General features: G+C 44.5%; 2 protein-coding genes and 1 long non-coding RNA gene across 4 annotated transcripts in view; 2 read left to right on the top strand and 1 right to left on the bottom strand.

The window, feature by feature from the left end:
- Positions 1-11,124, top strand: part of sgtb (small glutamine rich tetratricopeptide repeat co-chaperone beta) — a 20,146-nt gene extending 9,022 nt beyond the window's left edge. Inside the window, exons 7-11 of the mRNA XM_063212795.1 lie at positions 3,205-3,343; positions 4,978-5,040; positions 8,631-8,668; positions 9,783-9,866; positions 11,003-11,124. Coding sequence (XP_063068865.1) covers positions 3,205-3,343; positions 4,978-5,040; positions 8,631-8,668; positions 9,783-9,866; positions 11,003-11,120 — 442 coding nt within the window. The 3' untranslated portion in view covers positions 11,121-11,124. The remainder of the gene's footprint in view (positions 1-3,204; positions 3,344-4,977; positions 5,041-8,630; positions 8,669-9,782; positions 9,867-11,002) is intronic.
- Positions 11,125-11,572: 448 nt separating this feature from the next.
- On the top strand, positions 11,573-16,315 carry LOC134460362 (uncharacterized). The gene is made up of 2 exons (XR_010037071.1): positions 11,573-11,634; positions 14,546-16,315. It is a non-coding gene; the product is annotated as an uncharacterized LOC134460362 (long non-coding RNA).
- A 2,004-nt stretch (positions 16,316-18,319) lies between these two features.
- The window catches only part of trappc13 (trafficking protein particle complex subunit 13), a 24,823-nt gene continuing 15,642 nt past the window's right edge, over positions 18,320-27,500 (bottom strand). For both annotated transcript variants that reach the window (XM_063212799.1, XM_063212798.1), the window contains 5 exons: positions 26,298-26,431; positions 23,887-24,085; positions 21,487-21,587; positions 20,771-20,918; positions 18,320-18,962 (listed from right to left, as the gene is read on the bottom strand). In XM_063212799.1, coding sequence (XP_063068869.1) covers positions 18,855-18,962; positions 20,771-20,918; positions 21,487-21,587; positions 23,887-24,085; positions 26,298-26,431 — 690 coding nt within the window. In that variant the 3' untranslated portion in view covers positions 18,320-18,854. The remainder of the gene's footprint in view (positions 18,963-20,770; positions 20,919-21,486; positions 21,588-23,886; positions 24,086-26,297; positions 26,432-27,500) is intronic.

Below are 27,500 nucleotides of genomic sequence, written 5' to 3' on the forward strand. Positions count from 1 at the left end.
GACAGGTGGTCCCTGAACATATTTAGGGGGACAAAGTTTCCCTCGGTCTGACAAAATTTGAGAAACACTGGTTTAGAAGAGTGAGGACCCCAGTCTCCTCTACTGCATGATTTAGCACTGCCTCAAGGGTACTGGTTTACCACAGACTCAGACTCTTGGATGCGTGCGTCCTGATGGCGTGCACAGATCTGCATTCTTGCAGGAGCTTTTCTGAGGGACCTACTTAAATTTCGTCAGACTTGTTAGCGTGTCTGGTCAACTGGAAGGATTTACAAAACCCTGGTTTCCAGAATGAACATGAGAGGAATGGCTTAAGATGTCTGAGATGACAACAGAAACACGCAATGGAGATTTATGTGCTTTATTTTTTAATAACAAGTCTTGAGTTGAAGAGACAGAGAGGATCTGAGGCACATGAAAGTTAAAAACCCTGCATTGACTAAGATAAACCATTTTAACCTTATGTCTTTTAGCTTGGATGTAAAGTAAATATGGAGGTTTTGAACTATAGTACTCATACCCAGGGAAGCTGACAAGGGGGGACAAAGGGGTCAGTCGTCCCGGGCCCAGAATTGGGTTTTCATTACATTGGACAAGGAGCCCTTTCAGATGACTTTGCCCCGGGCCCAGCAATAGCTGTCAGCGGCCCTGCACATGCCATGACATGACACACGTTGTTTACGAATGAGGAAAATGGTCTTCTTACATGGGAGCGGCAGTAGGAAGGATGGCCTTTTCATCTAATGGCTCCTCCGACAAAGGCTATGGATAGCTCTACAAATTAATCTGGGCAATTTTACAAACTACTGTAGCTATGACATAATAATCATTGTTTGAGTACCAGAAGTTTATCTGTCAAACCACAACCTGTCTGAAATTGTTCACAGAGAATACTCATGATTTGTAACGATGTACAGGGTACTTCTTTTCAATTTGCATGTTGCAAGCTACAACACTTTCAAATGTAGATGTAATTGTCAGACAATTCTAAATAATAATAGCACAACTTCGACAACGCCACACTCTCAGAAAGTTACAATTTCTTTTACTTACTGTTCTCTTGTACGTTGCATTGTGTTAAAGCGTGGTAAATATCCAACCTGTGTCCATTTGCCCCTGGCTTTAAACACTAAAGCCCTCTACACATCCAGCCAGCTGCAGCCAACCTCTTCCCCTGTCATCACAGCTTCCTGCCTCGTCAGACCTGTTTTTAGGTATCTTTTGACCTACCCGGCTTTTAAAGTATATGTTTAGCATGTACATCACAGGCATTGCACACCGCACTGGGGGGGATGGGGCGGTTTATTGCAGTGATCCTGTCTGTCTCTCTATTTGTCTGTGTGTCCACGTGCAAAGTCTCTGGTTGTCTTTAGAGGGCAGCAAACCCCCAACATCACTAGTAGTGCGCACCATGTAGTGCATGTAGCGTAGTGTTTCTCAACTGGGGCTCTACAGCCCCCTAAGGGGGGCGTTAGGGAGAGTTGAGAAGGATACTGCTGAGAGGGGGTGGTGCTTAGTTTCCATTGGAGGGGTGTTAGTCCATTTTTATTTCTCAAAACTAAGGGGGGCATTGTCAGACTTATGATGAGGTCAAGGGGGCGTTGGGAGGTTTATGATGAGGCCAAGGGGGTGTTTGTTCATAAAAGATTGAGAACCACTGATGTAGCATGTACAGTAAGTGTCCACATCTGATAGATTACTCTTGTGTTTTGTGTGTGTGTGTGTGTGTGTGTGTGTGTGTGTGTGTGTGTGTGTGTGTGTGTGTGTGTGTGTGTGTGTGTGTGTGTGTGTGTGTGTGTCTGCGTGTGTGTGTGTGTCAGGGCTTAACACTAACACACGCCAGGTAGCCAAATGCGGGTGAAAGTCGGCGTTGGCTAGTAGATACCGAAGGTTCACTAGCCATTCTGGCGGGTCCGTCACTATTCTAAATGATGAGGCACCGCATTTTGTAGTTTTTTCCCTCGGACCGTCTTTGCTACAAACGCAATGCAATGCGATTTCGCGAGCCTACAATACCCATGAAGCACCTGTGTCACGTGTCACCTGTGTCTCACGCAGGAGAGGAATCTGCAGATAGAGCTAGAACTAGTCTTGCGAATATGAGTGGCAGCAGCGAGCTACCGGCACATCAGCGCGCGTTTGGAAATGTCACTGAAAACCTTCACGTGAAAATAAAGTAGCGAAGTTCATCTCAACTGACCTGTTTTGGGATCTGTCATTAGTACAATGCATAGGCCTAGTAGTAGTGGACATTAAAATGACCAAGGCGAGAGGAGAACACCTCAGTCTTGTGAAAGTCTTGAGACTAATTAGCGCAGTGATAAGACAAGGACACACGCGGCATTAATAATGTTCGGTTTAAATCATTTTCTGATTTGCCTGTATGTCTTCATACCTTAATATTCCTCCATGTTTCTTGTGCCGTTGTTCCCGACTGTCAAACGGGGCTTAAACAACGCGCAGTAGTAGCCTTCCAGACAGTACAAAATCATGTCCCATGTCCCTTCGCATGTGCCCATCTTGCTTTGCGTCCGTTTATATTTTAAACAACTCAATATTAAACGGAATGAAAGGAAGTCGTAGCTCTGTAGTTACCGGCCGCACATGTGTGTGCCTTCTAGTAGATAGCCTACTTTTATGAGAAAATATTCCAGAAGAGGTGTTATTCCACATCCATGACCGAGGACATGCGAAGCTTGGCAATGACTTTGCACTATCTACTTTGCGCATCGAAAGTGCCCTTCAGATCAAAGACGGAAATATTTTGCTCTCATGTAGCTTACATTTGTGCCCTTCCACAACACTGTGCTTGGTGTTTCTGCACGGCTATGCCATTCCTCAGATGAGTTAATCTGTTCTTATAGCATGCATGCATGCATGGACCAGTTAACAATTCTAGTTATTAGGCCCTATATTATATTATATTATATTATATTATATTATATTATATTATATTATATTATGTTATATTATGTTATATTATCCTACATTACATTATTACAGCCTATTATATAATTCATTAAAGCTGCTATGATGGTTATTAAATTATGGCTAGTGAAAAGGCCCAATGGCTAGTGAGTCACGAAAACCACTAGCCAAAATGGCTGGTAAGCGAAAAAGTTAGTGTAAAGCACTGGTGTGTGTGTGTGTGTGTGTGTGTGTGTGTGTGTGTGTGTGTGTGTGTGTGTGTGTGTGTGTGTCCAGGCTGGCTCTGACCTCCATGGGGAAGTATCCAGAGGCCATCACCTTCTTCAAGAAGGCGCTGGTTCTCGACCCGGAGAACGACACCTACAAGTCCAACCTGAAGATAGCAGAGCAGAAACAACGGGAGGTGTCCAGTCAGGTAACAGAATCACCTGTGAATGGGGCAGTGTTTTCTTGTTTTGTTTTTCAGTGCCATCTTAACCGATCAGAAGTACAGTGTGTGCATCTGCAATACAGTTGCTTTGTCTACTTAATCATTTTCAGTCAGGTAATGTAGGGATGCCCGATTGTGGAAAAAATCGTAATAATCAAGATCATTTGGGTCAAAATTGAAATCACAATTATGAATCATGATTATTAAAGGACAGTAAACACCTGCATTTTGCACAAAATGAAATAATAACCAACAATGAATACACTATAAGGGATGAACAATTTGGGGTTAGGGAGGTGGTCTTAAGATCAGAGGGTTGCCGGTTCGAGTCCCATCCTTACATTGTATGTTGTGGCCCTCTCCCATGACTTTGTCCTGGACCTGGTTTAAACTGTCAGCGGCAGTGTTATGTTGAGTAAGGTGTGTGTGTGTGTGTGTGTGTGTGTGTGTGTGTGTGTGTGTGTGTGTGTGTGTGTGTGTGTGTGTGTGTGTGTGTGTGTGTGTGTGTGTGTGTGTGTGTGTGTGTGTGTGTGTGTGTGTGTGTGTGTGTGTGCCAGCAATGCAGTTGCTTTGAGTATTTATAGATGATCAAGAAATGAAAAATAATTAATGCATCTGATGTATAATGATTGCTATATTTACCTACTAAATAATGAGCATTGATTGCGTTTGGTGAGCTGTGATGAAGCCTTTATCAAACATGTCACATAAATCCACCACCCATGGTGCTTCAAAGCCAGTCACATGTCTCTGCCGCTGTCTCTTACGGAGCCTTACATCAGAGGTCAGGCTAAATATAAAATGTTACACATTTGACAGTTCTGCTATGTGCCGTCTCTCTGCATATCCTCATTATGTCATGAAATGGGGCCAAGAGTATGAGGAGAATTTTTAAGACCTTGAATGCCATATACGTTACATAGCGGTTACTCAATTCTATCTAATGAGGTGGGTAGACGTTGTTGTTACTGAAAAATCGTAACTAAAAACCTAAGAAAGATTTATTTTTATCCAACCAATGCAGAATTAGGTACACTACATCGCTCTATAGTAACTGTGAACCAGTCACTCATTGAAGTTACTTGTGTTGGAAGGAAACCTCCACTTTTACTTTTGCCGACTCTACCTGTAATACGTAGACATACTGTGTATAATCCTCATGTGATATGTCTATGTGTACGTCTGATTTAGGACGGTAGAGTATCCAATGTCTTGTTGTGCTCTGTGAACTAGTCCAACCAAGTAAATTGCTAGCTGGTCAGCAACAACACTTTCGAGAAATGCACCCCAGCATGAGGTTTCGGCAGCTGTGGCCTGGTGGTTAAGGAGATGGGCTTTAGATCAGAGGGTTGCAGGTTCAAATCCCACCTCCCACTCCCTATCTCACTCCATGGCTGAGGTGCCCTTGAGCAAGGCACCTAACCCCACACTGCTCCAGGGACTGTAACCAATACCCTGTACTTAAAAATAACTGTAAGTCGCTTTGGACAAAAGCATCATCTAAGTAAGTAAATAAGTATAGTTAAGTAATAAAAGTAGTGTAATGTAATTTAATGTGTTATTCTAAGTATAATGTGATGTAATGTATAATGTATTGTAATGTTTGTCTCTCTAAACAGACTGCCACAGGTCTGGGTTTCGACATGGCCAGCCTCATCAACAACCCCGCCTTCATCAGCATGGTGAGTAGGCCTGCTGTTCACCACAAACAAACCTTACACTTGTGGGGGGTTTTCCGCACACCTCAGCTGGCAGATGCGTAGGAGATGGCCCATGGGTCACTCAGCAGACAATTTTTTGAAAAAAAAGATAACAGCAAAATGGTCACTGTGCGGGAGTTTTTCAAATTGTTCACCACAAACACTCACCATTAGTGTTATGTTGTTCGTGAACTAAGTGATTCTTTTGAACGGCTCCTAGATGTGAACTGAATCACATCTGGGAACCACTCTTTTCTGTTTTTTTTTTTTTCGTGTCTGCCCCAGACAGTTTCAGAAATGGTCTTTAGAAAGAGGACAATCAGTTCTTAGCAAAATAAATGACCTTGAGGTGAAGTCAAAAATGTTATCGTCTTAAAACTGACTAAATTATTAAATGGATTCAAAAGAGCCAGTTTTTTTTAACAAATCTTTGAAAAGAATAAGCCCCTATTATCCAGATCCTGTCAATGAGCCATAAAGCCCATCTCAACTCTCCACATCTACTAATCAGTAAATCCCTCACAGGATATGACATATTACTCTGACTTCTTCGCATATCCTCCAGTGTAGTCCAGTGTTGCCAGGTTGGTCGGTTTCCTGTCCAATTGGACTTAAAAAAAATAAAAAAATTCTGTAGATTCATGGCCATGGAAATCAATAGAATTTAGTTCAAATTCAGTGGGTGGGATTTAGTGCCTCCAGGCTTTTGGGCCTGGAAATAATCAGATCACACCTGGCAACCCTGTCTCGATCGCAGAGAATGAATCCTGAGCACCTCTCTCTTGCTCTTGGCAACTTGCTCCTCCAGCATATAAATTGTTAACAGATCCAACATTCACACAGACAGTACCGAGTACCTTACAGCTGAATGGAGTGAGTGAGTGGGGGGAGAAGTATAATGTATAAATAATGTGTCTATAAATAATGCATTCATAAATATCCCCCTCCGGAGCGGAACGGAACGAGAGCAGTGCCATTGATCTGCCATGGCTGCTTTATGACCCTCCATTATGAGGCATGTCAGCTACGCACAGCTCTCCTCTCTTTCTGACAGCAGGGTTGCCAGGTTGGGAGGTTTCCCTCTGAGTTGGGCTGAATTGGTTGACCGGTTTCAGGATTTAAAAAAAGGGTGTTAGCTGTGTTCCTGTAGAATTATGGCCATACTGTGGACAGAGAGAGTAGAGAGAGAGAGGTTCCATTGGCCCATTGTTTCCTGGTTCTATTATGGCCCCCCTAGGCAGACCTAAGCAGACCTAAGGACTGTTCTATTCATTGTAGGAGCATTATGACACGCCCCTTTAGGCAGACCGGAACCTGGTCGCGTTAGGTGCCCATAGAAACCTATTATGTTGCCATTTCTCTATAGAATATCTCTGCTGTAGATATTGATAGAATTAAGTTTAAATTGTGTGTGATTTAGTGGCATTTTTTGAGCATTTTTGGGGGGCTGGAAATCATCAGTCACATCTGGCAACCCTGGCTGCGGGGAGGGGTTGGGGTGGAGGGGAGGTGATCAGGGGCATTGTTAGCAGCTATACACCACACAGTGACATGCCAGAGACTTGTATAGGAATACAGTACTTGTACTTTCTGTGCAAGAATGCCTTTGGCTAGTTGGCTAGTTAAATGACCCTCAGATAGACTGCTGTCAGGCAGCATGAGCACATTGCTGTTGTGTGGAAGGTTTCCCTGCAGAGCACACAGTGGACCCCCCACTCCCTCCCACCCACCTGACCTCACCCCACCCCACCCCACTTGAAATTGACTGTAGCAGCTCCCGACCTGATCACTGGCATTTACATATTAAAGGCTCTCCTAAGAAGGGGATGGGAGGGGGGCATGGGGGAGCCGCAAATGCTGTGGCTTGAGGTATGAGGCAATTTAAGGTGCAAAACTCATCCACAAATTCCTCTTTTCATGCAGTGGTGTAGTAACCACTCTACTGCAGATGTCTTCATCTGACTCTCTCACAGCAGACAGCAGCTAATGCTGAGTCGCTAGTTTTTGTATGTTTCCTTCAGGGCATACAGTACCTACAGAGGAACTTTTCCTAATGTAACTTTCTCTCATATTCTTTTTCTAGCCTCCTTGCAGGGCACACTTTGACTGTTGCATTACTTCTTTTTCAGGATTTAGCTTTTCCTGCAGTAGTGTAATTGTGTTTTCCTGCAGACCATACAGTGGACCAGTAGTATATGTAGTCCTACAGTAACTGCTGCATACGTCTTCTTTATTTAACTTTCTCTCAGAGTAGACGGTACCTAATGGTGAGCCACTGTTTTTGTATGTATCCTTCAGGGCATACAGTACCTACAGTGGAGATTTTTTAATGCAACTTTCTCACATTCTCTGCACACAGAATCTAATGCAGACCGGCTCTTTTTCTTGACTCTTCATTGCAGGGTATTCTGTGGCTTTTCCAGAACTTATTTTTTAGATATGTAACTTTTTTTACAGAGCTTTCTGTATCAGCTGCTGAACTACACTTCCTGTAACTAGACAGACGTGATAGATAGGGACTGCAGTACCTGATGCAGAGGCACTATCTATTTCTGTACGTTTCCCTCAGGGTGTACATAATGCAACTACTGTGGAAATGTGCATCATCTAACTTTCTGACAGTGTATACGGTTTCCAAATACAGAGCTGCTCCCTTTCTAACACTCTTGAGTATATGATTGCAGATCTTTTGTTAAGACTTCAGAATAGCAGTCCCTTACAAACCTTTATTAACACTTAATTAGCATATTTTAATGAACTAATTATAAACAAAACATTTAACACCCAATAAACAGCCATGGGCTATAGTAAACCACACATTGCCTACGAGAGATTCCATAGGTAGCCCCCAGACTACCTCGCCTGTGAGATTGTTTGGTGTTAACCTGGTAAATTTTGCTGTGGTATGGCCCTACTGTGGCTGTAAAGGTAGGGCACTGGTAGGGGTGGGCGATATGGCAAAAATGTTGTATCACGATTTTTTAACATGAAATCACGATTTCGATTTTTTATCACGATCTTCCATCCAAAAAAATAAAAACAACAAAAAATAACTTTCATATACTTGCAATTTGTAATTTGCAGTCAATAAAATGTTAACACACTGATGATACTCTCATAACGTGTACAATTGGAATACAATTATGTAAAGAATAAAGTGAAGATAACAACACAAGTGAGAAAACGTCACTCTGATACTGATAATAAACATCCTCACTGCAAGACGATCTATACGATTTCTCCACTTTGGCAGATTCTATTACTCAATATCGTGATTCACGATTTAATATCATCATATCGCCCACCCCTAGGCACTGGGCAGCTGTGCTGGCGGCGACGCGGGTTCAATTTTGATTCCTATGCTGGTTCGCGGGTTGGCTGGTACGTGGGTTCCATTCCCGCTGATCCTTCTCCATCTCTCTCACCCCATTCGTTTCCTGTCACTCCTTCACTGTCCTACCATAAAAAATAAGGTCATAAAAGACAAAACATATATACTATATATATTTTTTTTGTTGCTGTGGACTGTAAGCTATTCTTCAAAACCTCTATATTTACTTTCCCCCCTGCAGGCCGCGAGTGTCATGCAGAACCAACAGGTGCAGCAACTGTAAGTCTCACTGTATTGCTTACTGTATATATCTACTGTACCACACCGTACATGCTTACAGCAGCTTACTGTACATATCTACTGTACCATACCGTACATACTTACAGCAGCCTGGGAAGCAATTACTGTGATGATTTAAAGTGATACTGTCCCATCTTTGGAAATAAGCTCATATTACATCTCCCCTTGAGTTAAATCATTGAGTTTTACCTTTCTCTTGTGCGTTCATCCGTTCTCTGAGTATGGCCGTGCAAATTTAACCTCCATGCTAGCAGTTAACATTGAGTCCTATGAGACCAGCTGGCGGCTAACTGGTCTCATAGGACTGAATGTTAACTGCTAGCTTAGAGGTAAAATTTGCACTGCCATACTCAGAGAACGGTTTAAAGTATAGGAGAACGGTAAAACTCGATTATTTAACTTAAGGGGAAGTGTAATATGAGCTTATTTCCAAAAATGGGACAGTATCACTTTAAACAGCTGCTGAACTGATTATTGCATTACATTGAATAAGATGTGGCTGGAGATTAGAAATTACAATACCATGAAATAGCTAAACACTGCTTAGAAAAATGTGGGTCTATGCATGGCGGTGTGTGTGTGTGTGTGTGTGTGTGTGTGTGTGTGTGTGTGTGTGTGTGTGTGTGTGTGTGTGTGTGTGTGTGTGTGTGTGTGTGTGTGTATGTGTGTGTGTGTGTGTGAGAGAGTGAGGCAGGTTTGCATGTATTAAGTGACCTATCTGGTATTCAGCATGTCAGGAATGATGTTCAACTTATAAGGGTGCTTGTGTGTGTAAGTGTGAGAGAGGTATAGACAGAGATTGCGTGTATTAAGTGTCCTGTCTGGTATTCATCATGTCAAGTTGTGGTGTGTGTATGTGTGTGTGTGTGTGTGTGTGTGTGTGTGTGTGTGTGTGTGTGTGTGTGTGTGTGTGTGTGTGTGTGTGTGTTATGCAGCATGTCGGGTATGATGACCAATGCGGTGGGTGTGTGTGTGTGTGTGTGTGTGTGTGTGTGTGTGTGCTATGCAGCATGTCAGGTATGATGACCAATGCGGTGTGTGTGTGTGTGTGTGTGTGTGTGTGTGTGTGTGTGTGTGTGTGTGTGCTATGCAGCATGTCAGGTATGATGACCAATGCGGTGGGTGACCATGCAGCGGGAGTGGGCGGCATGTCAGACATCTCCAGCCTCATCGAAGCGTAAGTAGAAAACAGTATACATACACTACACACTATACAGACATCTCCAGCCTCATCGAAGCGTAAGTAGAGAACAGTATGCATATACCACACACCGTATACTACATATACAATTTCCATCCCGCAATACTTAGAATACTGTCTGTTGTCATTAGTGTAAGAAAAGGTGTAGGTTTGGCTTGGAAAGTCGTGGGGACATTAATATGGCAAATCCAGGTACGCTATTTTTGCATTATATTTGTGGAAAAGTGGTGGAGATAAGCTAGGTTTACCTCAAAGTGGTATGTCCCAACCATCCACACCTAACATTATGCCCATTAGCGCAAGCATACAACAGTATGGACCACACGCTATTCTGTATGTTCCATTATACTAGGGCAGTGATTCTCAAAGTGTGGTCCGGGCAACAGAGTTCAGGTGGCCCACGAGGGGATTTCTACATTTCTAATACAAGCTAGCAGAAGACTATATTTGCAACATTATTACAAAACTAAACATAGCTTTAATCTTATTTTCACCACAATAAGGCTGGTAAATGTTAATAAAAAGCAAGTGATGAGCATCGAAATTAGCAGTGTCAAATGAGCACCATTCAACTGTCAACTGACCGGCCCTCCACCTCTCTGCACCTCACCATTTGAACTGGTCCAAAAAAGGAAACCCTCGCAGAAAAAAATTCAATAATGATAAAATATATTTTTTAAATAATTCTTTGAGTTGGCCTACTTGTTTTGTGAATTAATAAGGACTAATAATACTATCTGTAGCCATTCCCGTAAGTATACAACAGTATGCACCGCACACTACAGTGTAAGTCCCACAATCAGCAGTGGTGCTACATTTTAGGGGGCCCTTTGCCTGTATTTATTAGTGGTGTCAACAATAATTGATTTGCAATGAGGGGCAGGACAATTCAAAAATCGATTCGGCAAATGCCATAATCGTTTGAGCATTTTTTTCCCCTTCATATTCCAATTACTTCCGAGGGATTTTCCGTATATTGTTGACATCACTAATATCTATGTGTGAATTTATGTCTTGCCTTCCCTGTCTCTCTCTCCCTGCTAATGTCCTGTCTCTCTGTAACTGTCCTATCACAATAAAGGCATAAAAAAAGCTTGTATCTTGTCTTGTAGGGGTCAGCAGTTTGCGCAGCAGATCCAGCAGCAGAATCCTGAACTGATCGAGCAGCTGAGGAACCACATCAGGAGCCGCAGCTTTAGTGGCAGCGCAGAGGAGCAGGAACACTCCTGATACACAGGGTTAGTCACACACACACACACACACACACACACACACACACACACACACACACACACACACACACACACACACACACACGCACACACGCACACACACACACACACACACACACACACACACACACACACACACACACACACACACACACACGCACACACACACAGAGGAGCAGGAACACTCCTGATACACAGGGTTAGACACACACACACACACACACACACACACACACACACACACACACACACACACACACACACACACACACACACACACACACACACACACACACACACACAGAGGAGCAGGAACACTCCTGATACACAGGGTTAGACACACACACACACACACACACACGCACGCACGCACGCACGCACGCACGCACACGCACACACACACACACACACACACACACACACACACACACACACACACACACACACACACACATCAGGAGCCGGAGCTTTAGTGGCAGCGCAGAGGAGCAGGAACACTCCTGATACACAGGGTTAGTAATACACACACACACACACACACACACACACACACACACACACACACACACACACACACACACACACACACACACACACACACACACACACACACGCACAGCCGTTCCTTAAGTACAGCAGACACAACCATACTGCACCACTCCCAGCCTTCCTACGCCAGGGGGCATGACAAAACATCTGACACAAACTCAATTACAGAAACCATGTTATCGTCCAGGAGCCAGCGACTGCAAGCAGAGGGGAATGGAAAAGCAAATGACTGACTGACTGTATACTGTGACCAGGGGCGTAGCAGCAAATTTTGGGCCCTATGTACAATCAGCTCCAATGGACCCCCCCAGCCATATATAAATCAGACTGTGTGTGGGCCCTCTATACTGTATACATGGGGCCCTGGGGCCACATAACAGAAAAAATCCTAAATGCTCATCCTAACTTAAGATAGGAACTGTAAGATAGGAAAAATCCTAACTTCCTATTACAGTACGAATTCTTAAGTCCCTAGCCGTTTCTTATCTTATTTTTGGCCCCCCATCCTGTCTTAAATTAGGAATTCCTAACTCCTCTATCATATTGATTTTTTCGATTGGTCGTGTCTGTTTCTGCCATTTCGAATGTGCACGAGATTGATAGAATGTAACGACTTCACTTTTGAAGCGGCGGGCAGCCAGTTGTAGCCTAGGCTACGTGTTGGGGGGAGAGCGCATAGCCTAATTATTACTAATAATACGGACGAAAAAATACAGTGAATAAAAGGAGGGCGTTAATTTTCATCATTCATGTAGGCTACATTTGTAGCTAAGAATTCTCAAAAGTTTCCTCATAGCCGCGTTGTCAGTTTCAGCAGTTCCCGTCGCAATCCGCCACCTGAATGCTGTTTTAACAATGTGCAAATTCCCATGATCAAGTAGCTTATTCAAATCAATGAAATGGGCGACGAAACACGTCACATCGACTGTCAGCCTAAACAACGCATGCAAACTAGTCATCATTCTGGGATGCCTCCTTGTAGTGAACTAAAGACATTATTGATCATAGAAACATTCTTAGTTTGAATGACAGCGGGAAAATGGGAATTGAGGGAGGGAGAGCAAGGTGCGCCTGCCTGTGTGACTGCACTGACAGAGGACGAGGGAGAGCGAGAGGAATCGGATCATCAAATAGGCTAACTTTTGAACAACGCTACGTAACCTAGAAATGCACACTATCTACACCGTTAACTTTGTGAGGACAAATGGATTAGTTTTGAGTGGTCTATAAATTCATCAGTAGACGGTAGCCTAGACCTGGTAGACTAGGCATTGTAACTTAACTCCTGAGAGGAGACTGTGGCGAGGGAGCGCACGTTGTGCTCATAAGCTTGTCACAACATCAGCACGTAGGCTACGTGAAGACAGTTGTTTTTTTGTTGGACGTTGCAAAATCAGTCTTTGATGTGCAAACCCCATGGTCAAAGTAGGCCTAATTCAAAGGCTACACTTGTTAATAGGAAATGTGTTTGGCTTTCAAACTATTTTCTTTTTTAATTTCTAAATAAAGGTAGGCTATAGCCTATTGCATGGATAGAACAATGACAGGCTTCAAATGGTAAAATTATTTAGGCCTACACAGGCAACTATGGAATTGTAGCCTGCCTGGTTGGGAAGCTACTGTGGTAACCGTAGGCTACCAGTGCCATTTTTTCTCTCTTGAAAACAAAATGCCCCCATTAACCCAGGCATCACTGCTCAAGGTGTTTTGGTTTGATGCCCCATGTTGCTGACATTGTGCACAATGCAAAAAAAAAGCACCAGTAACAGGGGTATCCTGAGTTTAGGACAGGGTGTATGGTCTCCTAACTTAGGCATCCTAAGTTAAGATATTCCTAACTTAGGATGCTTCTGGAATGGCTATATTCCTATCTTAAGATAAGATAGGATTTCTTCCTAAGTTAAGTTAGGAAACCTCCTTCTGTTATACCAAAATTCCTAAATCCCTTCCTATCTCAAGATAAGATAGGATTTCAGACTTAAGAAGTTTCTGTTAAGTCGCACTTTACCCTCCTCTACTACGACACCCCTGACTATGACCCAACCTAACTTCCTTCTGGGGTTAGCACATCTAGTGTTTCCAAGCCTGTACCTTATATTTCACTTGTATCTGTTTTGTTTACTGGTGCTGTCCTTTTATGTCTTTTTTATGGCGCTGCAACCTTCCTGTCTTCGAGACATATTTCTCCTCGGTGGAGACTAATAAAGAAATGTAACCTAATCTAACATCTGTTATCATAGAACATATGGTTTCTTCCAAGCAGTAAATAGTGCAAGATACTGTGCTTTTGAAAAGTATAATAGTGTACATAAATAGTATGTCTCATTTTTTTCAGAATGACAATGAAATATTCAAGGGAAAACATAAATAAATTGTAACGAGGCAATCAAAAGATTGAAAAGTACAGTTGTGGGCACTGAATTTCGTTTTCTTTTAAATTATTTGTTTGGTCTTTTATCAGTTTATTTATGATTGGAAAGATTGGACTGGAAACGAGTGAGGAGAGAGATGGGGAAGGTTCGGCACATGACCCGGGCCGGAATCGTACCCGGGTCGCCGAAGTAGCAGCCTAGTGCCCTACCATCAGAGCCATGGTAGGGCCGGCACTGGAATTCTTGTGGCGCTAATGCAGTGTTTCCCAAACAGGGGTACGTGTACCACTAGGGGTACGCAAGCACACCTCAAGGAGTATGTGGAAAAATGTAATAAATGTAACAAATATATTGAGTGTAGTCACATTGGGATAGAGGAACAGAGCCTGAATGAGGGCGAGGGGGTACTCTTCATATGAAAAAGTTGCTAAGGGGGTACGCAGGACAAAAAAGGTTGGGAAGCATAGCGCTAATGCTTCTCTCTTTCTGTGCCCAACTCCAGGTGTGCGTGAGAGACAGAGAGAGAGCAGGAGTGAAAGTCCAACGGAGGAAGAAAGACAGAAAGACAGAATGGCGATCCCTCTCCACCCTTTCTCCTCGACCACGAGTGGAGGGGGCGAGCACAGCCATGGAGGAAGAAGATGGAGGACGATGGGGACAGGTAGACAGACAGACAGCCCAGCGGCATTCTGGGATGGAGAGAGAGAGAGAGAGAGAGAGAGAGAGAAAACACACATACACACACATACAAGAGGACAGGAGAGCAACGTCATGGTCCCGATTCTGACACTCTCACCCTGCCCAAGTCCATGCTCCCCTCATATCAGCAGAAGATGATCAGCGTCTCTTGAAGAGTGTAAGTTGTGAGACGGGGATACGGATGGGGGTCGTGCCTGCCATGTGGGGGTTTGCTGTGGTGAATTCTGGGATGGTGTATGTGTGTGCAGTGTCAGAATGAGACCCCCTTCCCTTCTCCCACCCACTCTCTTTTTTTGTGTGCACAGAACTGAAACATCTCTCGTCACTAGTAGACTGAAGCATCTGTACTCACTGATTGACTGGGTTTGTAGGGTGGCAGACTGGATTTGTTTCATTTCCCGTTTCTGTGCGTGGCAGTGTGCAAATGTCTTTGGCTCTTCTCATCGCAGTTAGTTCTGTGACACATCAGGGGTTTATGTCCTAATTTTAGAACACCCATTTGTTACGATTCATTATTAAAACATTGTTATTGTGCCTATTATTGACACTACAAGAAGCACCCATACTTTGTATGTACCGTATATGCTCGTAGGTACAAAGTAGGGTTCCGAGATGTATAACGTAGTGGAGGTAGAGGTACTTTTACAGGTGTAATAACAACACTAGCAATATATTTCAAGCATGTAATATCATATTACTAGTGTTGTAATAACAGTCGTAACGTTACTTCTACTTCTAGTATAGAAAATGGATACCTGCATAAAAAGTCTACACACCCCTATTCAAATGTCAGGTATTTGTGATATTTAAAAAAATGACAGAAAGTAACTTCTCAACTTTTTCCACATTTAATATAAATTCTAACCTGTACAGCGCCATTGAAAACAAACACAAAGCTTTAAAGGGGGGGAAAAAAACAAAAAAAACCATGGTTGAACATTAAAAGTTAACATGGTTGCATAAATTAACAGGGTTGCATAAATACATGCACACTCGTAAACTAATACTTTGTTGCAGCACCTTTGGCTTTTATTACAGAACTGGGTCAGAGTTTATCAGCATGGCACATCTTGATGCGGCAATATTTGTCCACTTCTCTTTGTAAAAGCACTCCATATCTGACAGATTCTGAACTCTGCTTGGGCCATTCCAAAAATCTCAATTTCATTCTGGTGAGGCCCATTCTTTTGTTGATTTAGGCATGTGTGTATGTACGGTAATTGTCGTTCTGAAAGTTTATATGAATGTGGAAAAATGTGTGCAATTATTCGTCTTTCTGTAATTTTTCTGACATCATAAAAACTTGACATTTGAACAGCGATGGGTAGACATGTATAGGCACTGTACATCTCGGGTAGGGTTCCATTTGATGACACTGTAGCCTACATATGGCAAAGATGACGTCTCCATTACTGTAGGGCGCAGTAGACATAAGTGTGGTGACATCACTCACAGAGCTCTAACCTGATTGGGCTGTGTTAACATGCCTAGTGTTGGCCTTATTAATTTTGCATGCCCTAGATCTGACATTTAAATGGAGCGTAAAGTAAAGAAATATGCTTGTGAACTCGAAGCAGTCAGTGTCCTGTTTTGCCAAAAAAAACAAAAAAATGTTAATAAATGTCTTAAAGCTCTTGATTCTTTTTGCGTTACATCCTAACACACAGTCTGGTCTATGCAAAAGATGTTTTAATAGAGCAGACTATTACACTATTTGCATTTGATTTGTATTTGTATTTGTATTTGATGTGTACCTGAGGAGGATTCCAAGAGGCTGGTTCTGTTGTGAACCAAGAACATTCTTTTTATTAAAACGTTTTTAATTGATTTTTTTTATTTAAAATAGCGGTTGAGGTAGTGTACTCTAAATCAGCTAATAAAGAGCCTGGAATCCCCATTTTTGTAAACTAAATGATGCCAATAATATACTTTATTAGCAGATAGGCCAGGTTCATTCTTCTCTGTAGGTGAACTAGGCCAGGTCTATTATGATTATTATGGCCTGATTATCATCGACTTTTAAATCTCGTCGAGACTTGGTCTGACCAAGACCATAACAACTAACATTCTCAAACAGCATGGTTGACCCACCTCCCTTGGTTTGCTACTGGTTGATGGCAGAAAAGGCTGAGCCAAACTTTAAACCAAACATTCTCTTAGTCCCAAACACAAGCAGGTAATTGGAGTGTTTCTGGGTCTTCACGTTTTCTCTTGGTGCTCTTCAGTGTAGGGGCTGTCAAACTTGGTCCAAATGCTGTCCAAAGACAAATGCTGAGAAACTCAAGGTTGCAATTTTTTTTACGTTTTTATTTGGCTACAATGCCTATGCATTTCTCTTAGTCCCAATAACGTATCTGCTTAAAACAGTCACTGCCTTGAACACACCTCTACCCAGGACCGTTGGAAATGCTCAAAGTTGATTGGATCCCGACAAAGTGGGTGGAGTTTCCGCTCCAGGGGGAACCCGTTTTTGCCTGACCAAGCAATTTTCCTGAGTGTGTGTAGCTGAGCCGAAGGTGTTGCGTCACTGCGAGGGCGGAGCCTGGGTATCAACTTCACCATGTTCTTGGAAAACTCAACGCGCCTGCTCTTCAGTCTTGCTCACAATGATGAGCCTAACAGCTTGTGCATGAACTACATGTATGGTGGTGGTGTTCTTCAAACTACTGCTGCGGTGCAACTCCTGCCTGCTGAGAAAAGGAAACTGAGCATAGGTGTGAACAGGGTGCGATTTGTAGGGAGGGGAAAGGGGGGGATTATCCCCTCTTCTGGTTTTTATATTGTCACTTTTTCTACATGATTGTAATCATAGTTTAATGTAACTCCATTGATATTGCTTGAAATCTGAAACATATCCCCCCTTCTGGTTTTCTGACAAATCGCACCCTGGGTGTGAGTGTATTAGCTTTCTGTTGGTTGAGCTGGCCAGCCCAGGTGTATCACTTCACCATGTTCCTGGAATACCCGTCTGCTCTTCAGTCACAATGATGAGCTTACCAGCTTGTGCATGAACCGCATGCCTGGATGAATGTGGAGGTCTGTTCACCACCACGCATACTGGCCTGCCACAGAGCTAGCTATGTTGTCAGGTGTCAACTCAATATTGTATTTCGTTCCCAGCAGAATGTCAGAGGATGCGCCGAAGGCTTTGGTTTCCCTTTTAGTTATTTTTAATCACCAAACAGACAGGCAGAACCAATTGGCGTAAAGTTCAGGGTGGCCATTGTGGAATGGACACCAATAGGGTTGGAACCATCAATGGAAAAAAATACGAGACTCTTCTGGGGGGTCCTACCCCATACAATTTGGTATTTCTCGCAATTTTTGCAATTTCCTGCAGTTTAACGTCCCGTGTCCCGTGTCCCGTTTCAGCTCAAAACAGAACCCATACTTTTATTTCTAAATATGGGGCGATTCTGTGTTCCAAGGGACGGTTGGCCACCTTAGCTGGGATGCAGAGACATCATCTTATACCACATGTCCAGTGGCCTGCACACCAAGCAAGAGTTTGAAGTGAGGGGGTGGTGGGGGATATAAAATGATACACATTGAATACAATTATCAATGATTAGCATGATATTTTTATTCACATATTGACATATTTAAAACATGATTTTCAGTATTTTTTAAAATATTATTTAAAATACAGTACATAAAAGACAGTGGCAAGTGCAGGGTCAGAAACAATGGAAAATCAGAGAGAGAGAGAGAGAGAGAGAGAGAGAGAGAGAGAGAGAGAGAGAGAGAAAATGAATGCATGAACGTATGAAAAAAAAAAGAATCTGAAGAGGAGAGAAGTGTGGAGCGCAGTTGGTCCTTTGAGGTGTGTGTTGTGTGTGTGTGTGTGTGTGTGTGTGTGTGTGTGTGCGTGCGTGCGTTCAGAATTATATAAAGTAGAAGTACTCCGACAGATGTAATTACAACACTAGTGGTATGACACAACATGGTTTCAACTTTGTAATATCATACTACTAGTGTTGTAATTACAATTACACTACTTTATACAACTCTGTGTGTGTGTGCGTATGTGTGTGTGTGTGTGTGTGTGTGTGTGTGTGTGTGTGTGTGTGTGTGTGTGTGTGTGTGTGTGTGTGTGTGTGTGTGATGAGGCACTAGCTCTCAGGACTCCAGAAGGGACACACTACACACACTTGTGCGATGTCATCGTATTCATACGTCCTCTTCAGAAAAGTGTCTGTTAACCGGAGACCAGATATGCTCTGCAAAAAGAAATAACAAAATCACACACAGTTAGGATGCACCATTAGAATTTAATAGCACTTAATAAATATACACACACTCAGACAGACAGACAGACAGACAGACAGACAGACAGACACACACACACACACACACACACACAGTCAGTCAGACGCACACACACACACTGTCTCTCACACACACACACAGTTAGGATGCACCATTACAATTTAATAGCACATACTAAACATGCACAAATCGCCGATCACCACACAGATCGTCTTCCCACTAAGCAGTATTAATAGTCATTTCCAAAGACCAACATGTTTCCTGGATCATATATCTCTGGTAACTACCTGCCCTCATACTGCTAGTCATAGACACACACACACACACACATGAACACACTAATCGAAATGAATTAGCAAAAACTAACCATTACATTACATTACATTGCATTACATTACACTTGGCTGATGCTTTTATCCATGTGACTTAGTTATTTTCAGGGTATTGGTTACAGTCCCTAGAGCAGTGTGGGGTTAGGTGGTGCCTTGCTCAAGGTCACCTCAGCCATAGATTACCCAGGCGAAACTCGTCTACAAGGGTTCATCTCAACCAATACATACAATCTAATGAGGACCCAATTTTGGGCCCCCCCTGTCCCTGGGCCCGGTAAAAAACGACACCCTTTGTCCCCCACCTGTCGGATTACCCCCAATACATACAATTTAATGAGGACCCAATTCTGGGCCCCCTGTCTACCTGGGCCCGGAACAACTGACCCCTTTGCCCCCTGACAGTAACCATGCAAGTAACACAATGCAAGTAAGAGTTGTGCTCAGGGCTAGATTAACACACAGGCTAGATATGGCTGCAGCCTAGGGGCACCCACCTGCCAAGGGGCCCCTGATTGGCCAAAAGTGGAATAAAAATGCAGAATTGTGACGGATGCAATATTGAAAAAAATCAGGCCATGTTGGCTACAGTTGGTGAACATGTTATCTTTAATTCCTAGCTCGTAATTATGACACTGTCTATACATTTGTCACAACGTTTGCCTTCCAAGGGGAGCCCACAGCAATCTGCAGCCTAGGGGCCCAGGCCATCTTAATCCGGCCCTGGTTGTGCTAATCCCATTGACCTCTGTGTTCCATTTTTACACAAAGATGGCCGCTCACAGAGCATTTGACACACATACCTCCATAGACAATAGTTCCAAATTAGTTCCAAGAAGTGAGTGCAGTTAATGTAAATGTGACCTTTTTTTGCATCATCTTTGCTAGTGATGTAGTGTAGTAGTGGTTCTAACCTAACCGACTTCCTCTACCCCGGTTGTCACAACTCTGAATTCCATGAATTCTGGGCCGTCATGGGTAAGCGGTTAGGGCGTCAGACTTGTAGCCCAATGGTTGCCGGTTCGACTCCCAACCCGCCAGGTTGGTGGGGGGGGGTAATTTACCAGTGCTCTCCCCCATCCTCCCCTCCTTGACTGAGGTACCCTGAGCATGGTTCCGTCCCGCCACACTGCTCCCTTTCGGGTGCCATTGGGGGCTGCCCCCTTGCCCATTGTGCACAGTACTTCGTTGTGTGCCGTGTTCACTTGTGTGCTGTGGAGTGCTGTGTCACAATGACAATGGGAGTTGGGGATTCCCAGTTGGTCAGTGTGATGGAGTGACCATCATTAAGGTTGTGGGTGTGTTCTGACTAACATGCCAAGGAGCCTGGCTCTTTGGTGTAGCGGTCAGAGCCCCAGTTTACTACTCCAGAAGGTCCGGGTTCGAGTCCAAGCTGGGCAACTCTACTCCCCTTTGCTACAGTCTCTCACCTGTAATCCCTGCACGGAGGCCAGTAGTCTGAGGGGGATGGAGAGGGAGGCACTAGGACCCAGCTTCCCCAGCTGTCTGCCCGACACCCCGCACCAGTGGATCGCCCTGCTGTTGCACATCTCTAGAACCAGGTCCATCGTACGCTCGCTGCAGAGCAACACACACACACACACACACACACACACACACACACACACGCGCACACACGTGCACACACACACACACACACACACACACACACACACACACACACACACACACACAGTGTTACAACCCAGAGATGAAACTGATGCAAGAGCACACATGCATGCACAGACACACACTGAGTGCTTCTCTATGGCCCTCAACTCACACTGCTGAAAGGAGGGAAGATAGTGAATTATTTAGCACAATTATTTGTCTATAAAAGAAACATCTATCTAAAAAATATTTCGAAAAATCGTGATAGCAATATTGACTGATAGCAATATTGATTTTTCTCATAATCGAGCAGCCCTAGTGGTATTAATCTACAGAGAGTCAAATGTTGTGCTGCTGTGTGGACCTGCAGTTGAAGATCTTACAGGTGATGTCAAAGGGCTCCTCGATGTTGATTTATATTTTTATTCATCCCGACCAATAGAAAAAGTGCCAAAAAAATCAAACTCAAAGTGCAATGTGCACAGTAGGTAGCTAGCTAGTAATGCAGTAAGTTAAACTGTGCTGTCGTGCGTACCTGCAGTTGAAGATCTTGCAGGTGATGTCGAAGGGCTCCTCGATGTTGACCGTGTCCTGGATGTACTCCAGAGAGAGCCGCACGTCACCGTAACCAGGAGCCTGACCAGCACAGAGAGAGGAGACACAGGAGACACACACACACACACACACACACACACACACACACACACACACACACACACACACACACACACACACACACACACACACACACACACACACACACACACACACACACACACACACACACACACACGATGAGCAGAGAGAATACACACAGGTGAGACACACACACACCGTAACCAGGAGCCTGACCAGCAGAGAGAGAGGAGACACAGGTGACGCAGGCACGCACGCACGCATGATGAACAGACAAGCAAACAAAATGCACACAAGGGAGACACAAATATCCTCCTGACCTAATGCCCAGTTGGCACACACACTCACACACACACGCACACACACACACACACACACACACACACACACACACACACACACACACACACACACACACACACACACACACACACACACACACACACACACACACACACACTCACACACACACACACACACACACACAATCAGGGGTGATAGTGAAAAAAAATCCCCTGCTCCTTTTCCCCTGCTCTAACGACGACAACAAGATACTGCATAGTGACGTAACTTAGACCTCTTTTGACACATTATTCAAACATTTAATAGCCTGTGTATGACCATTATTCAAGCCTGATAGTAGAAGAAAACCCTGAACCTGTAACACTTTCTGAGATAAGAATAACCTAATGGCTAATTATTATCAATGTTTTTATTTTTGCAAATTCCGTCAAGTCTGAAATCAGGCATGGAGCCTGAATACTATCAGTCCTGCACAATGCATCAAAGTCACACACGCACGCACGCACTGAGTCCTAAACATGAGCATGCTGGTTGTATACAATGTAGGTATATACATTACATAATTCAATATTGAATACAGAAATAAACCGCTGCTGAGTCCAGAGGCTTATCACTGCTATCTGCTTACAGTAGCGTGAGGACACATTATATCCTGTAGCCCTGTAGTCAAGGATATAAATAACACACTTAATCATTCTTTGTTGAACAAACTCATCGAGTCTCCCAGGGTCAAAGACGTTCAAAATGAAATTGTCATTCAGTGTAACGGATACCTTCAGCTGACTGTAACTGTAAAAACATGACTCTTTTTATTTATTTTTTTTCCAGTGAATTCATGAAAGCCTTGGCTGTCATCCATTCACTTGAAACAATTTAAAAATCATGATTTTTTGTACTGTTACAGTGAGCAGAAGGTATCCGTTACACTGAATGACAATGCCATTTTGGACGTATTTGACCCCCCAACACTCCCTCGACCTCACCATGAGCCTGCCAATGCCCCCTCAGTATTAAAAATTAAACTAGACGAATGCCACCCCAATGGCAACTGAGCAACCCCCCCAACCCCAGCTCCATCCTTCTCAACGCCCCCCGATGGCACCCTAACGCTCCCCAGGGGGTTGTAGAGCCCCCGTTGAGAAACACTACAGTGTATGCACCAATCAGGTCAGGATACCCCTAACATCAGGTTAATGACCTACTGTCACCTGCTGCTCAATGTAATAACAGTTCAACCATAATTCGCTACAGGAAGGGGGAATTCCATCTTGCGCTATTTCCTGCTTTCTCACATTGCCTCTCCTTGTTCCCATACAACATAACATTGTTCCAGAGTCATGGCGTTCTCAGGGCCAAGTCTTCCCCAGTTTAGCTGGCTCAGAGGGCTGAACGATTCTCCAGAGCCTGCCCCACTCCTCCCCTCCCCCTCTCCTCTCCTCTCCTCTCCTCTCCTCTCCTCTCCTCTCCTCTCCTCTCCTCTCCTCTCCTCTCCTCTATTCTCCTCTCCTCTCCTCTCCTCTCCTCTCCTCTACTCTACTCTACTCTACTCTCCACCACCTTCTCTCCTCTCCTCTCCTCTCCTCCTCCTCTCCTCCTCTTCTCCTCCTCCTTTTCTTCTTTCTCCTCCTCCTCTCCTCCTCCCCTCCTCTCCTCTCCTCACCATGCGTTGCAGCTGGCTGGTCTGCAGTCGTCCCCTCTCCCCCCAATTCGTCTCCCCTCCTCCCCTCCCCTCTCCTCTCTTGCCCTCTCCTCTCCTCTCCTCTCCTCTCCTCTCCTGCCCTCTCCTCTCCTGCCCTCTCCTCTCCTCTCCTCTCCTCTCCTCTCCTCTCCTGCCCTCTCCTCTCCTCCTTCTCCTCATTCTCTTCTTCATCCTCCCTCGCTCTCCTCTCCTCTCCTCTCCTCTCCTCTCCTGCCCTGCCCTCTCCTCTCCTCTCCTGCCCTCTCCTCCTTCTTCTCCTCCTCCTCCTCCTCCTCTCCTTTCCTCTCCTCTCCTCACCATGCGTTGCAGCTGGCTGGTCTGCAGTCGTCCCCTCTCCCCCAGGTTTGTCTTCCAGACGATGTCCAGTTTCCCGATGGCCGTGACCCCCTTCAGCACGCCGGCCTTCTCCTTGAACTCCGCCTTGGGCCTCAGGCAGTACAGATACTGACGCGTGTCCATCGGCTGCAGGAAGGACATCTTGCCAAACGTGGACTCACTGGAGACAGGGAGGATGGAGAGAGACAGAGAGAGAGAGAGAGAGAGAGAGAGAGAGAGAGAGAGAGAGAGAGAGAGAGAGAGAGGTGGAGAAGGGGAGAGGGGGAAGAGAGATAGGGGAGGATGGAGAGAGACAGAGAGAGAGAGAGAGAGAGAGAGAGAGAGAGAGAGAGAGAGAGAGAGAGAGAGAGAGAGAGAGAGAGAGAGGTGGAGAAGGGGAGAGGGGGAAGAGAGATAGGGGAGGGTGGAGAGAGAGAGAGAGAGAGAGAGAGAGGTGGAGAAGGGGAGAGGGGGAAGAGAGATAGGGGAGGGTGGAGAGAGAGAGAGAGAGAGAGAGAGAGAGAGAGAGAGAGAGAGAGAGAGAGAGAGAGAGAGAGAGAGAGAGAGAGAGAGAGAGAGAGAGAGACAGAGGGGGACGAAAGGGTTAGGGTTGTGCACCACAGATATGGTGTATACAGATCCAGGGAGAGAAGAAGAAATACTGTGAAATCCTAGGCTTAAAGACAGAATGAAATACTATTATATGCAATACTATAAGGAGCTGATATGCATCCACTGGATAGGAGGGGTGAAGAGGGAGACTGTAAAACACAATGGTGTACTAATCCAAAGACATATTAAAAATGAAAAGAGGCGCACACAAAGATGGTGTCAAAAACTATATATTGTAGCCCAGGGGCGGGGAACCTTTATCATTCGAAGGGCCACTTCAAGTTCATCCGAGGGCCGTAAAAGTCCTCCGAGGGCCGTATTATGAACACAAACCACCAGTATTTCCCCTTGCACTTTAGGACTATATTGAAGGCAGCCATCTTTAACCCATTGATGCCTGATGTTGCGTTGCGCAACATTGGCCCTGGTGCCTGGAGCAACATTCAGGCTCATGAGTTTTGAGACAACTTTATTAAAAATCTCTGTTTGTTTTAGATGAATGAACACATTCTAATGAAAGATGGGGGTCTTAGTGTTTAAATGCAACTTAGTGCATATTTGTATGTGCTTCAGAAGCTTAGATATTTAGGTTTTTATAGGCTGAGGGCAGTTTTTCTTAAAAAGGGCTCAGGCATTCAGCACCCTTTTTTGCAGGTGCCTTAGGCGTCAATGGGTTAAAACAGACCCCACCTTCTCTAGGTCCCCTGAATATAACTTGATTATATTGGAAATTTATTTTCTAAGTTTCCTTTACAAAATATGTCATATTTCATGCGACGCTGCATAACATTAAAACTATTTTGAGGGCCGGATGAAACCGCCTCAAGGGCCACAAACGGCCCTCGAGACATAGGTTCCCCACCCCTGTTGTAGCCAAAGAGGACTTGAATGATCTAGACTGAGGGTTGGGTTGGAGGAGTTCAGAGGGCTACTGAGAAGCAGGAGAGGGGTGGAGTGATTTACAGGACAGGAGAATTTTGTATTCAGTTCGGGACTTTGCTGATAGCCCCGTGTGAAGCTGTTTGAGCGTTGGAGTGATGTGTTGCCAGTGTTTTGTGTGTGATACGACTCTGGCAGCAGAGTTCAGAACATGCTGTAAGAACATATTGTAATCCGTCAACTTTTTTGACAGTATCATGACGAATGGAATATTAAACTCACTCTCTCCCTCACACACGTGCACACACACACACACACGTGCATGTGAGTGCACGCACACACACGTGCATGTGTGAACACACACACACACACACACACACACACACACACACACACACACAATCGTGAACACACACACACACACACACACACACGAACACACACGTGTGAACACACACACACACACACACACACACACACACACGCGCACACGTTTTGTTTGTTTGCGGGCCATGCTGTGAGCCCACCCCAAAATGGCTCCCTCATCTCATAAGGTGTCAGCCTAGTCACCCGAGCCATGTAGTGATTTGTGTGGTTCCATGTGGGAGCCGTAAGTTCTCAGGACGCACTCCTCTCTGACAGCCATGAATCCCCCCTCTCCCTTTCTAAAGCCTGGCACTAAGCTGCTGGGGGTGGGAGTGGGGGTGGGTGTACAGTGTGTATGTTGCCAAAGGTGTGTGTGTGTGTGTGTTGCCAAAGGTGTGTGTGTGTGTGTGTTGCCAAAGGTGTGTGTGTGTGTGTGTGTTGCCAAAGGTGTGTGTGTGTGTGTGTGTGTGTGTGTGTGTGTGTGTGTGTGTGTGTGTGTGTGTGTGTGTGTGTGTGTGTGTGTGTGCCTCTCTTACCCATCCTCCACTCCGGTGACGTTGTTCAGCTCTGTGACTGCGTACATCATGGACGGCTCCAATGAGACCTTCTCCATGAACATGGGGGATGTGGTGATGTTCTGGATCTGAGCCTCCAGAAACACCTCGTCTGTCTACAGGTCAAAGGTCATATGACACAGTCAGAGCAGTGCATCATGGGATATGGAGTTCTGGTGGGGAATCACCAGGGCAGCACCAGACTTCATTCATTTGGCCCTCTTGGATTGGTCTTTAAATTTGGAGCTTTGGATTTGGATTCCTCTCATCTGATATACTTTCTGAAATATAAGGATGAGCCCTACCATTACCCTTTATAATAAAGAAATGAAGAAATCTTTGTTGTAAAAACTGATCCAAATGCAACCAAAATCTAAGTATGATGTAGGTTGCCTCAAGATTATGGATTTAAACTTTGGTTTGCAAAGTAAAATATGTATACAAAAGGCAATTGAATGCCATTTTTAAAAGTGAAAATCTAATGTGGTAGAGAACTACAGCCAACTCATACAGCTGTTGGTACTACTTACTAAAAAACAACAACTATTAGTTCCAATACTAACACCTTTCCTCCAATAATACCAGTTTTGAATATCAACCTGCAACAGCCTATTGTTCTAATCTACAGTAAATTGGCCTGATTATAGTGGCAATAAAAAGGTTTTCCTGCCACTCTACCATATGCTGTGCAAAATGTAATCTGGACAATGGAGATGATCTTTCAGTTTTTTCCCCTTTATTTCACTGTTGAGTTGAATTGCCAATCCATGCGGCTCTGGACATAATCTGGTGCTGCCCAGGTGATGGGCCCGCCAGATTGGGATTGGGATTGGGATTAGTGCAGCATAGGAACACAGTCAGCAGAGCGATATCAGATCAAATCAAACAGCAGCAGCAGCAGTTGGGATTAGTCCATCATGCCGGCATGAGAGAGAGAGGGAGAGAGAGAGAGAGAGAGAGAGAGAGAGTCGCCACGGCAACGGCAACGGCCACAGCCATGCCAAATCCAGAAACCAGGGAGGCAAGAGGTAGCAGAAAGTCAGAGCGGACAGTTCAGTTCAGTCACTCATTTATCCAATCCACCCAGCCGACTCATTCATCCATCCATTCATGCATCCATCCATCCATTCTTAGAGGTGTCAAATCCGGGTTCAGAAAGTAAAACCGCTGCCACAGCTTCCTTCC

Source organism: Engraulis encrasicolus, chromosome 12 (assembly GCF_034702125.1).
Source record: "Engraulis encrasicolus isolate BLACKSEA-1 chromosome 12, IST_EnEncr_1.0, whole genome shotgun sequence".
In the NCBI taxonomy this organism is placed as follows: Eukaryota; Metazoa; Chordata; class Actinopteri; order Clupeiformes; family Engraulidae; genus Engraulis; species Engraulis encrasicolus.